The sequence below is a fragment of the Electrophorus electricus genome, chromosome 15 (assembly GCF_013358815.1).
Source record: "Electrophorus electricus isolate fEleEle1 chromosome 15, fEleEle1.pri, whole genome shotgun sequence".
Taxonomy (NCBI): Eukaryota; Metazoa; Chordata; class Actinopteri; order Gymnotiformes; family Gymnotidae; genus Electrophorus; species Electrophorus electricus.
The window spans coordinates 7,331,074-7,345,297 of NC_049549.1; the positions used below are offsets into that span (position 1 = coordinate 7,331,074).

At 40.9% G+C, this 14,224-nt stretch overlaps 1 protein-coding gene across 2 annotated transcripts in view; it reads right to left on the bottom strand.

Moving 5' to 3' along the window:
• The window catches only part of LOC113585450 (mitogen-activated protein kinase kinase kinase kinase 5-like), a 52,140-nt gene that overhangs the window by 25,882 nt on the left and 12,034 nt on the right, over positions 1–14,224 (bottom strand). For both annotated transcript variants that reach the window (XM_027022950.2, XM_027022949.2), the window contains exons 9-14: positions 13,575–13,706; positions 12,637–12,699; positions 4,471–4,552; positions 4,234–4,350; positions 3,830–3,911; positions 3,641–3,699 (exon numbers count right to left, since the gene is read on the bottom strand). In XM_027022950.2, the coding sequence (XP_026878751.2) occupies positions 3,641–3,699; positions 3,830–3,911; positions 4,234–4,350; positions 4,471–4,552; positions 12,637–12,699; positions 13,575–13,706 (535 nt within the window). The remainder of the gene's footprint in view (positions 1–3,640; positions 3,700–3,829; positions 3,912–4,233; positions 4,351–4,470; positions 4,553–12,636; positions 12,700–13,574; positions 13,707–14,224) is intronic.

Here is a 14,224-nt window from a genome sequence, read left to right on the forward strand (position 1 = left end):
TTTGCTTACCTCATGTATATTATAAACAAATTTTACTCACTTGTAGTTTTGTTTACCAGAAATCCTATATGAACTAAACACCCATGGAACTTTATCAGAGACTAATCAAAGACTAATTTTTCATTTCCTAAACCAAGTCAATAACCTCTCACTAAGCAGATAGAAATACTTGAATCCATGTTATCTTAGTTCAAATTTTTATGTTTTTGTTTCTTTTGTTACTATCTTACTAATTTCTTATCATTATTGTATATTCATCTGAATTTATTCATCATGACTTATAATGGGTAGAAGCCCTGGGTCCACCCAGAAGCCCTGGGTGGACAAAACCATCCACAAGGCTCTGAACTCTCGCACTGCTGCCTACAACGCGCGGATCATCAGCAGGAACATGGACGAGTACAATTCTGCGGCATACGGAGTGCGCAGGGCGGTGAGGGAGGTGAAGTGGGAGGAAACTAGAGTTACAGTTCCAGCAGAGTGGCTCTAGATCCCTGTAGGAGGGACTACGGATGATCATGGACTACAGGATCCCACCCTCTGGACTGATGAGTGCGGATGAGTCTGGCAAACGAGCTAAACACGTTCTTCACTTGCTTCGAGGTTACATCTAGCAATGCTAATGCTAACAGCACTAGCACTAACAACACTAATGGTGCTATCGGCACAGCCAATGGCGCATGCGCAGAGCCCACCATAGAACAGTGCCCTCTCATCATCACGGAGAGTGACGTGAGGAGAGCGTTTAAAAGAGTACCAGACGGTATCTGCGGGAGAGTCCTCAAAGCCTGCTCAGAGCAGCTAGCCCCGGTATTCGCCAACATCTTCAATCTCTCCCTGACACTTGATATCATCCCATCCAGCTTCAAGCGATCCACCATTGTCCCCGTCCCAAAGAAACCTTGAGCCTCCGGCCTCAATGACTACTGCCCTGCTGCCCTCACATCAGTCATGATGAAGTGCTTTGAAACGCTAGTTAGAGACTTCATCACCTCTTCACTGCCAGCCTCTATGGACCTACTGCAGTTTGCATACCACCACAACTGCTCCACTGATGATGCAATTGCTCATCTGCTCCACACCACACTGACCCACCTGGACAAAGGGAGGGGTAATTATGTTAAAATGCTGTTTGTCAACTACAGTTCAGCATTTAACACTATCATCCCCTCCCTACTCACTACTAAGTTGGAGGATCTAGGACTGCATACATCCCTGTGCGACTGGATCTCCAGCTTCCTAACAGACAGACCACAATCAGTATGGGTGGTCAACTGTGTCTCATCCACCCTCACCCACAGCACTGGAGCTCCTAAGGGTTGAGTCCTAAGCCCCCTGCTCTACTCACTGTACACCTACAACTGCGCAACCACTTCCAGCTCCACCATCATTGTCAAGTTTGCTGACAATACCGTCGTCATGGGCCTGATCTTGGACAATGATGAGAGGGCCTACCTGGAGGAGAGTAACACCTGGAAAACTGGTGCCAGGGAAATAATCTCCTCCTAAACGTCAGCAAGATAAAGGAGCTGATTGTGGACTGCAGCAAGAAGCAGGAGCAGCACTACCAACCTGTGAGGATCAATGGACCCACGGTGGAGAGAGTAGAGAGTTTCAGGTACTTTGGAGTTCACATCTCGCAGGACCTGTCCTGGTCCCGCCACACCAACTCCCTGGCAAAGAAGGCTGGTCAGCGTCTTTACCACCTCAGAGGCCTAAGAGATTTCAGACTGCCCTCCAAGGTACTGTGGAACTTCTACACCTGCACTATTGAGATCATCCTCATGGGAAACATCACAGTCTGGTTTGGGAACAGCACCAAGAGGACAGACAAGCACTCCAGAGGGTGGTGGATTCAGCAGAGCGCATCACTCATATGGAACTTCCTGACCTGCAGACTATCCATTACAAGCAATGCCAAACCAAGGTCAGGAGGATTGCGAAGGACCCCACCCATCCAAATAATAGGCTCTTCTCTCTGTTGAGGTCAGGGAAGCACTTTCGCTCTCTGAAGACTAATACAGAGAGACTGAAGAGGAGCTTCATCCCACAGGCCATTCGGGCTCTCACAAAACCATTTCACTGCGAGTTATATCGTGTATGACTATGTACGTGACAAATAAACCAAACTTGAAACTTTTGAAAATTTATATTGAACACACTCATCTAGTTGAGACCGGAATTCCAATACACTGCCAGTTATGAAACAACTAATACCTCTGAAATTGGCTGCCCACAAAGTCCTATATGGCTCTCACTCAAGCGAGCTCAGAAGGTCCAATTCCTTGGTCTAAGAATCCTGGTCTCCTCATCATCATTAGATAATATCAGTGTCACTCGAACAACTTCAAGGAACAGTGAGCTTTCTTAAAGTCATTTCACAGAAAAGACGCTACTTTCACTATCATTTGGGCAGTTGGACTGACCTTAACTTCTAGCAAATTAACCTAGCATGCTGAAGTTAAATTGACTCTCCCTCGCTCTCTCCAAGCTATCTGGACAATCCACTGTAACATACACATGCATCTCCAAACGGTTTAATGGGGTCAACCGCCAGCGACATTTCTCTCATTACCAGTTGGTATCAATATTACCATGAGTATTTATTAATCAGATTAGATGAGTATAATTTTTACCCCTAACCTGTGACACAGCATTATCACTCCTAATTAGTTCCCCACTGTCACAATACGGCCCCTCCTCCGAAACGTCACCCTGTGTGTGTCTGTGTGTGTGTGTGTGTGTGTGTGTGTGTGTGTGTGTGTGTGTGTGTGTGTGTGTGTGTTCATCGGTATGGCCACACCCTCCGTGTTCCACACCTGCTCCTCGTTGTGTGTTGTGAGTCTGCATGTATAAAAGTAATCATTTACATGTTACTGTTGTCAGTGTTTGACCCAGAGAGCTAGGTCTAAATGTTATGTGTAAGAATAAATGTATGTTCCTGTTCAATGTGACTCCTTCCCGCATCCTGCTTTACCTACACGCGTTACCCCCACTTCACTGTTCACAACAGCATTCTCTCCTGAGCCTCCTATTAGACTGTAGGCATACTTTCATTACAAATTTATTGATTAATAAGTTTCCTTTGTTGGTCTTGATCAATAAGTAGATTACCCATTTGATTACTCCCATAGGTTGCTTAAAACAATCTACTTACTTTGGGTTTCTCTACACTTTTCTTTATTAGCTAAGCTAGCCACCTGTATCCATCACAAATTGTTCATGTTAAATTTAGCTTGTTTACATTGTTAGGCTTGTTATTATAGTGAGTGTAGTGAACCAGACACTCTTGGTCATTAATAGAATCTTAGTCAATGATTGTTGTGCATGTTTTTAATATCTCTGCTTATTCAATAAACATACCTTGGTTATTATATCTGTTAGCCAAGGGTGATGATATAATGTTTGGTAGGTGAGAAATAAGTAGGTTATTTGGTAGGTTGACACTGAATTATTAATCATTAATAAATTAATTAAAATGAATACATTTTCCCTCTTAATGAGGGTGGTGCACCAATTAACCTTATCAACTGTAATTGATAATATATTAAAAGAATATTAAAACCACCACCATACACTCACACACACACACACACACACACACACACACACACACACACACACACAGACACATACTTACTGTTGTCTCTGGTGACTCCTGCTTTTGGTTTATTGGTCTCTGTGTGTAGATTTGATCCACTGAAACAGAAAACATCATTCAGAATGACAGAGGGAGAGAGGTGAGAATAGGAGCATGATGGACCATTATACAGCAAAATAAAAAAAATACACAGAGAGAGAGAGAGAGGATTGTGAGGAATGCTCTTACAGCTGACGTCAGAGTTGGTTCTCTCTGCCTGGTTGTGGCGGTTGATAGAGTGAATTCTCCTGAGAGAATTTGGTGCTAACATCTGTGAGATAATACAAATACACAGAAGGCAGTCGATTCACAGGCATACACGGTTCCATTAGTATACTCAATAAGCTGAAATGGCTGAAATCTGATATCTGTTATGTGGTGCATAAGGGTGTCTTGAGAATGACTGTGTTCATGACTGGTTAATATCTAGTGTTCTTATATAATGTTCTTATAACAGTAATTTCTACTGTTAGGAATCTTCGTATTGCAAGAACATTTATCTCAGGATTTGGATTCCAAAACTCCAGTTCTTTTAGACATTAAGTAATATTCAGTTTGAACAGTGCAAACTGTTTGTGTGTGAGGAGAGGTACCTCAGTGTCTTCGTCATCTGGTTGTATACATTCTTTAAGTTTCTCAGGATGCCTCAATTTTTCCAGCAGTTCAAGAGTTAACTCTTGTCTCAAACATGGCTGAGTCACAAACAAGTGCTAAGAGAGAGAGAGAGGGAAAGAGAGAATTATAGCGTGCAAATCTTCCTTTTTACCCACACTGTCATAGCCCTACGGTGCTGATGGGGTGTGTGTGTGGGGGGGAGGGGGTGTACTCACTGTAAGCATCTTTTTAGCACTTGGCCTTTTTTTGGGGTTCCTGATAAGCATAGTCTTCACAAAGTTATGAAACACATGTGTCCTGATGAAACACAAAAGGTTTAACATACTATCCAGTGTTACTGAACCAAAACCCTAGCAAAATAACTCTAACCATAAATCGATCCTTAATGGTGTATTAGTCAATCCCCCCCCCCCCCCTTTTTTGTAACTAATTAAAATAAACTTAAATGTGCAGAATATAATTTTAAAAAGATATTATTTTAGCAATGGCATCAGCACATGTGTATTAGGTCCCTAAGAAAACCTGTTGGAAAATTGCATTATGGGATGGAATCATGTTTTGTGTTTATATTGATCTTCCATTAAGCCAGACCTACACTATTAGATTTCAGTGGTCTTATAAGCCTGTGACTTATCGGACTGTACAAGATGAAGGCAGTAAAACTTTGTCAGAATTCTATGTCAGACTGTGCAATATTGTGTTTTAAAAGTCAGACTGTATGATAAAGATTCTCAGATGATTGATAGGAAATGACTATGTTCAACATATGTCATCAATAAGCAGGCTAGTATTTGAGGCTGCGCCATAAGTTTCACATCTCCCAATGACGTACTCTCATTTGTGGCTTGTAGACAAGCATTGTAGGATGGTCACACTCTGCGGTCAATTTTCTGACACAGAGTTCTGACACTGCCAGAACTCAAAAGTCATCCATCTTTGAAGAGACATTAAAGCATTCAAAATCACCAATATTACCTCACAACCAAATATATTCATATAGGATTTGGCCTACGACAGCAAAACCATGCTGATTATTGCACAGTGTGTGTCGTATTTGGTCCTCACATAATGCTCATGTATACTGAGGAGGTTAAAACAGAGATTTAATGTAGCTGGTGCATTTATTCACATACCGTTAAATAAAAGACAACTTCTGCACATCAGTTCTAGCTAGCTTGAACTCCTACTACAGCTCTTCCTGTAAACCTATGTGCTCTGTGTAATGTTAGTCACATGACTGTATCTGGGCCAATAGATTTCCATTACACTGATATATACTACATCCCCTTTCCTAGAAGAAACATAACAAAACCAATGCCAAGCATAGTGTCTAAAACAAAAAAACACCAAAATCTAGTTGAACTGGTCCTTCAAGGAACCGAGTGCCTAGAGGAAGTGGAACCTGTCAACGATGATTAGCACACAAAAACAAAAGATTGAAAGAGCACTTCTAGAACAGTTCTGTCTCAAACACAATAAACTACATATAATTTGTTCTCTGTACAGTCCTTAACTGAGATCAGGGATCACCAGCACCAGTATATGACAAACTGAAACGTGGCCTTTACCATGAGCCCATCTCAAAATCTTTGAACATGGCAGGTGGATAAACCACTTTTGACACTTCTCGTGTGATTCTCTGGAGTGTCACTCAAAGTGGACATTGCTCCTGCAGAGTGGTTTTGTGGATCAGGTGGTTGTTCTTCACTGGACTGTGAGACATAACTGGAGTCATCACTGTCTTTTGTGAGTGTGACACTGGAGCTTTTAAGAGGCCTCAAATGTCTTTGATTATGTAAATATCTCTGGCCTGCCAGTGTCACCACATCATATGACTGTGGCTCCTGCATCTTGTGTTACTTTAGAGCTGAGGCCCATCACTTTGGAATTGCCATCACAGTCGTGGCATCTGGTTCTAACATACATAGCAGAAGCATGTGTTGATTGTAATATGCTGCCTACCTCTGTTGCAATTGCACTAGTCTGTCCATGAGTAATGTGGGCTTGTTTTGGTTTCATCAGTGCATTAGAAACTGCAGTATTGCATCTGAGAACTCTTCCCATCAATATTTCAGCTGATGAGAGACCCAGTCCAGTCACCAAATGTTCCTGCGAGCAAGTATGTCAAGGTGAGGATCCGTTTTTGTTTGTTCATCATGGACTTTACTGTATGGATCATTCTTTGTGCCATACCATTTAATCTGGGCTTGAACAAGTCCAGGTGATGCCCCCTTTGCAAACTGATGCATCTCAGCACTGGCAAACAGAACATTATCATTCATTTCTCTAGGGATGCCATGCATGGAAAACACAGTTTTCAGTTCTGCAATCAGTGTATATGCTGTTTTGTCAGAAGGCTGTTGACCTCTGCATATTTGGATAGGTAGTCCACCCTTAGTAGAAAGGACTTGCCTTGAAGCTAAAAAATATCAACATCCAACTTAAAGCAGAGCCATCTGGCAGCTTGTGTGATAGTAATGGCTCTCTTTATTTCTTGGTAGATGTTGCTGAAAAACAGTGCTCCACAATTTGTTCAATTTGAGCTGACATCCCATGGCAATATAGATGCCTATGTGCACTTTCTTTTATGTACTGTATACCTTGGTGTGTGACATGTAGGATCTGCAGTATCATTGGTCTTAGTGCTTTTGGAATGATAATGTGATCTCCTGTCCTTATGATATATTCACTGACCTTGATGGTGTTTCAGATTGGCCAATAATAAAGTAGCACTGGTTTGAACTGTTTTTGGTGCTTCAGCCAACCTTTGCAATGTGTTTCCAACAGCTTTCTGAATGTCATCCTCTCTTGTTGCTTCATGAAGCTGTTTATACATCTCTTCTCCGCTCCTCCATTGCATAGACTGCCCTTTCATTTGTACATATACACTTCTGTCTTCTTAATGGCACGAGATAAGCATGTTTTTTTTCCAGGAGTGTACTTGATCTGATTGTAACTGCAACAACATCCTCTGGAGCCTTACTGGCACCTTTTTAAGACCTAATGAAAGAGGTAAAGATGGGTTCTAATGGTCTGTAGTCTGACTGTACCACAACTGGAAAACCAAACACATATTGGTGCAACTTCCATCAAGCAAACACAACTGCAAGTAGTTCTTGTTCAATTTGTGCATAGTTGTATTTGGCCTCAAATATGCAACTGGTTGACCTTCTTGAAGAAAACAAGCATGAAGTCTATCCTTGAATGTGTCTGCCTGTAGCATTACTGATTTGGCAGGATCAAAGAATCTCAGCACAGTAGCCTCAGACAAAGACCTTTTAAGACTGTTCAGTGATGCTTCAAGCTCATGAGATCAAACAGATTCCATGTCTTCTCTGAACAGCTGCAACAAAGGTGCTGTGATTGCTGCTTTCTTTGATATGTAATGTGCAAGGAATTTAGTCATACCTACAGCCGTTATTTTTCGATCAGACAGAGCTGGCATATTTGTAATTGCTTTCACTTTATCTTTGTCTAGTTGCACACCTTGAAGTGTTATCACTTGACCCATGAATTTCACACTTTACTGCACCTTTACTGCATTGAATTTCACATTTATTTATTGTGCTGTTTTCATTTCCTTGTATAGAATCTCTGCATATTCCTTTTCATCAGAAGCAGAAATGATCATGTCATCTGATATTGTCTTGTTGTTCTTTTGTTGGAAGACTTCAGTGGCCAATTTGATCCCAAATGGTATGTGTTTGAATGTGTAGTGCCCCCAGGGGGTGTTGAAAGTGCAAAAATGTGATGATGGTGTGTCTAGATGGATCTGCCAGTGTCCATCCTTTTAATCTAATATAGAGAATATTCTCTTCCCTGCAAGCTTGCTATGAACATCTTCAGCAGCAGCAATAGAGTATTGTTAACTCTTGATTGCTCAGTTCAACTCATGAGGGTCAAGACAAAGTCATAGAGATCCATTCTTCTTTGTTGGCTGTGACAGGAGTGATCTACTTGCCCTAGATTAGTTAGTGCCCACCTCAATTTATCTCTTTTGGCAATCAATAACAACTGGAGTTACATCAGAGTCAATGTGAATATGATGCTCACCTGGAAATTCACCTTTGAAATATTTTATGGTATTGCTTCACAAGCTCCTCCTTTGTTGTAGGTGAGCTCAATCTAATGTCTTCAATGTTCTTTACAACAAGGTTTACATTTACAGCATTTAGCTGACAATTATGACTGAGTACAACTTGAGCAACGGAGGGTTAAGGGTCTTGCTCAGGGCCACAAGAGTGGCAACTTGGCAATGGTGGGGCTTGAAACAGCAACCCTCCAATTACAAGTCAAGTACTTTAACCAATGAGCTACCACTGCCCACAAAGTTTTAGCTTTTGGCATGCTGTTCCACCCAGTATTGGAGAAGCTGTCTGCCTGGTTATAAAGAACAGCAAACTTGTTTCAGTGTGATCAGTGGTGCACATCAAGTAGGCACACCTTGCTGAAGTAATTTTCATATGTTCTTAAGTGACTAGTTTTGTGTCCATGGTTGCCAGATGCAACCACGTCATGTAGCGTGCATGTAGCGTGCTCAGTGCATTTATCTGAATGCATTCAAGGCTGCCAAAATAATGAATCCACAACCTGTACACAACAAGTACAGTCTGTACTGCTTTTGCCATGCACAGGTTTGCAAAATTATTTTTGCCATATGCTCTGCATTTTATTCCATAAGCTGGGTGTTCTCTTGGTCCATGCACTTTCCCACATGTCTGACATGACTTTGTGTTATGCTTTTCCTTTTTCTGTTGGGCAGCATATCCTTTCATGCTTTTTTGATTTGATTTGATTTGTGCTTTGTGGGTGTGGTGGTGGTGTGTGGACTTTACTTTCTTTCTTCCAAGGAGCTATTACACTAATTTGCTCTCTGACAATCTCAACTGCTTTGGAGATGTTTTGAATTCTGTGGCTCTCTGAACATCTTCTCTTTGATATGTTTGTCTGTTACGCTAAACACAATTTTATGCCAAATTATGTCACTCTCAGCAGCCCCAAATGCACAATATTTACTCCTTCATCTCAGCTCTGTTACAAACTTGTCTATATGCTGAGCATCTGCATCGCATATTACCAAAACTGACATCTCTCAAAAATTATATTTTTATGTAGACTGAATGCTGCCAATATCTCTTTCACATCTTGCTTACCATGCTCTGCAATATGAATTTCAAGTGTGTTGTACACTTGAAGCACACCCAGTGCATGTAGTAGAATGACATCCTTGAACTTAACTCCCTTTTTGAGTTTGGCTGCAGTCATATACAACAGATACTTTTGTTCCCATCAGCTCCAATTTTCAGTCACATTTCCTGATAGCACCCAGGGTGGAGGAGTTCTAAGTTGCTCCAGGTTCACACTTTGTGAAGCTATCTCCAGTCAAACTGTGCAGAGTTAAACAGCCATGTCTAATAGGTACAAGCAGAGTTAGCACTTAGCTTTCCTTGCTGTGACCACACCTCGTTTTAGCATGCTGGTAGAAGCTTCTGAGACTGTCATGTTTGGCCATCATATAATGCTCATGTATCCTGAGGAGGAGAGCAATCTAATGCAGCTGGTGCATTTATTCACATGCAAATAAATTCAAGGACAACCACAGCACATCTGTTCTGCCTGGCATTCTGACTTCATGCTCTGCGTAGTACTAGTCAGATGTCTGTAACATAGCCAATAAACACCTATTTCACAGTATGAACATAGCTTTGGTTACTTATTAAGAAATTATTCAAGGCTCTATTGCTCCTACCATCATCTGTTTAACTAAGCAAGAACTAAAAAAATTAAAAACCATGACAGAATCTAATATGCTCCCTGCATCCCCAGGTGCTTGACCTACAGACAAAAAAAAAATGCTGTGCTGCCAAAAACTTCACAACACATAACATAATAAAACAAGAGTTAACATTGGAAGTGCTTTTCCAAAATGGAAAGAATTATTAGATTACATACGAAGTTTGATGCAGAATCAGCTACATTCCTCCAGGAAAGGAATGTAAATGTATAATACCTTTGTCATGGTTAGTCCCTCCCAGCTTCCATGTTCCATGTTTTCCCTGTCTTGTGTATTTTAGCTCCATGCCGTAGTTTCGTTTTCTCTGCCCCTCGTTTGATTGCTCAATGTGTCCCAAATGTTCCTGTTCATGTCCCCTGGTTCTGTTTCCTGTCCTGCCTCATCGTTCCTAGGTCCCCATTTTGGTCTCTGCTTCATGTGGTACTCCTGTTCCTACTCTGTTTTGCCTGATCGCTCTCCTGATTGCTCCTTGAAGCTGTCCTGTGCCCTGAAAGGCTGACACTGCCAAGTTACCAGTCTCCTCCAAGTCCGCAGACCTACCTCCTGATTCACAGGCCTCATGTTCTCTGCCCGTCCTGCCTTGGCCTATGTCTCCTGTTACCCGCGTGCCTCCATTGTTGCCTGCTCCTGTTGCACCATTGTTTCTGCCTTCTCCATTTTGCCTTCTCCTGGTTTTGCTTTTGCTTCTGTTGTGTTGTCTGTCCCTGTGCCCATTTCTGTGCTTGTTCCAGTTCCTGTGTCTCCCTTTGTTTCTGTCCCTTTGCCCATCTGTATATCCGTTCCGGTGCCCGTGTCCATTTTTGTTCCTGTCCCTTTGTGCCTGGCCTGGTCTGTTTTGCGTTTTTGTAATCCTCTTCCTCCCTCCTAGCACTTTTCTTGTCCTCAGTTAGTTTCTGTTGGTTCTGCTCCCGCTTCTGCGCCCGCTCCTGTTCCTGTCGCCTTCTTCTGTTCTTTCTGCTCCTGGTTCTTGTCCTGTTCTGTCTGCTCATGTTGCCCCGGTTTCTGTGTCCGCTTCTATTGTGTCTTCTGTTCCAGTGCTTGTTTCTCATCATGACCCATGTTCGACTCCTGTTTCTGCTCCTGTGTCTTGTCTGTTTCCTGTCCCTGCTCTGCGTCTTGCCCGTACTGTTCCTGTTCGTGTCTTGTCCAATTCCTGTTTGTTTTGGTCTTAACGGTTCCTGTTTGTGCACGCCCCGGTGTTGCACGCATTGGGGGGGGTACACAGTTAGTCCCTCCCAGCTTCCATGTTCCATGTTTTCCCTGTCTTTTAGTTCCATGCCATATTTTTGTTTTTTCCGCCCCTTGTTTGATTGCTCACACCTGTCCCTCGTTTCTATAAACATAGCCTGGATGTTTATTCTAGCCTTCATTTAATCAAGCCTCGATGTGTTTCGTTCTAGCCACGGTTTGTGTTTAGTTGTTTGTGTACCCTAGCCCTTGGTCTTGTCATGTATGCTTCGTGTTGGTAAACTGACCCTGGACTACCCTAACGACTATGACTCTGGATTTGCCCATAATAAATTTCTCTATTACCGAGCAGAGGTTGAGTCAAATGCAATACGGTGGATGCAGTTTATTAGAGAACAAGGGTAGTCCATATATATAATTCATTATTCTACCCAAGGTAATAATCCACAAAAGCAGTAAATGGTGTAAACCAAAACAGATAGGAGACAGGCAAAGAGGGTAATCCAAAGGCACATGCGAAGATCCAGTAAACCAGAATAAATATGCACAATAACATACAGCTCAGAAACATACCACAATATGACAAGACTTTGCAAAGACTGATAAACACAGGGTTTAAAAACAGACAAACAAGGTGATAGCAATAACAGGTAATGAAACTAAGTAGGGGGTGGAACCAAAAGAAACCAAAACAAGGAAGCATGAGGAAACAAAACCAGGAAGTACATAATCATAGTAGCATTGCCATGGAAACTGTGACATTGAGTGTGAACCTGACACATATCAGGGTAAAATCCTAACACTATCACACCCCCAGACACGGCAGATTGATGCCCACTCTGGCCAAATGCTACTGCTATAGCAAGAAACATTTGTAGAGTACTTAGGTAACATGATTAGTCTATCTGAAGATAAAATGTATGTAATGATATGTCATCATAATTTGCCAAGTAGAATAAATCAGTTATTTGCTGGGGTAGAATAGCATTTTAGCCCTCTCCAGATGCTTATCATTTATATAGGCAAGCACTCCCACTCTACCTTAGCTACCTTGTGGTTCACCTTTGCTAACAACTTATTAAATAAGTATTATTAATAAACAGCCTACCTCATCACTTGAAAATGAAGTCATAATTTTGATATTGCTAGAAAACTGTAATTGAATTGAATTGAATTACTGGACACTGTGGCTCTTTGAGTAAAAAAATAATTCCAGTGTTGTGTTAAACTTCTTAACCACTAGTGGTGGTATTTCTTGAATCTTGACTAATGAACCTTTAAGCAATTAAGGGAACAGAAACATCGTTCCATACTTTTTCTATAACAGGGAAATTAAAAACAGCTGAAAGCTCACTAAACACTAATTATTACAATGAAAGCAAAAAAAAACATCTCCTACCACTTGGATTTGTCTTTGAGTTTGGGTGGCTGGTATCCACTTTTAGACATGAGAAATAACACCCTGAAAATGCATCACAGCAAAATAAACATCTACATCACATCTATATATATATATATATATATATATATATATATATATATATATATATATATATATATATATATATATATATGTATATATATGTATATATATGTATGTAAAGGTAAAACAATATATACAATATATACTAAACATATACTAAACATTCAATGATTTCAAATCATTTCAAATGATCTGCCCCTTCATCTGTAAATTTTTATTTAAGGGGCTGTTCCAGCTCAGTTGTGACTTAATCTGTACATACTGCAACTGTATTAGAACAGAACACAACAAAATAAATTGTATTTGAAACTAATAAATGCAGAAATGCACGACATATTTCATGATTTGTTTGTTTGCTTGTTTTTTAACATTCATAAATTTATCTATAAACCAAACATTTTCCAGTTGGAAGAATTTGTAGTTATCTGTTACCAATGTGCTATTTTATTGAAAGTTGAAAGAATGGAAACACTTTACAGGAATATCCCTTCAACAGAAGGATGAAATACAAAAACAACAGAGTTTGGCTGGGCTAAGTGGCAGGTTGATCAAAGCATCATCAATCAGACATGTTGTCTGGATGTAAATGCTTGTGCGGAACAATGTGGAACAAAGGTTCCTCTGTGTGTGTGTGTGTGTGTGTGTGTGTGTGTGTGTGTGTGTGTGTGTGTGCAGAAATGTACTTACACATACATGTGATGACACTGAGTGGGAGTGTGAGGAAAGACTGTCAGAGTGCATGTGTCTGTGTGTTTGTGTCTTTGTGTGTGTGTGTGTGTGTGTGTGTGTGTGTGTGTGTGTGTGTGTGTGTGTGTGTGTGTGTGTGTGTATGACTCACACATTCATGCCATTACCTCAGTGGATGAACATCAAACAGTGGTGGTTGCAATTCAGCTAGCTCAACAGCCGTGATGCCAACAGACCAAATGTCACACAACTCGTTGTAACCCCCTTTGATTTCCACTGCTGCCACTTCTGGTGCCATCCTGTGGATTAAAGCAGGTACTAGGGCTGTCATGATCTCAGATTTTCACCACAAGATTACAAGCATATGAAAATGCTTTCATACAAGCATATGAAATTTCATGATAATGATATTTTCATGTAGGGACGTGGAGAGTCTATCTATGCAACCATAACTGTATGAATGTATATGAAAAGAACAATTACACTAATTAATGGATAGTGAAAAGGCAACCAGATGAATGGATAAACAAAAGATCCCTAAAGCCTAACATCTGCCTTAGTTACTGATTCTGGATTATTTATGATATTATCATATGTATAGTATTAACAGGATGTCAGTTTTTTCTTTATTGAATATTACAGTTATCATTAATACCAGTATTTTGTATCTTCCCTAGCAGATGCCGTGTCATATAAACAAAGTTTCTTACTGTTTTGTTGGACTTAAGCTATGCAGTGAATGTTGAGTGTTTTTTAGACAAATGCAGAATTCATCTTTCCATGTTCAGTGTCACATCTGTATAGGTTCATGCATTAC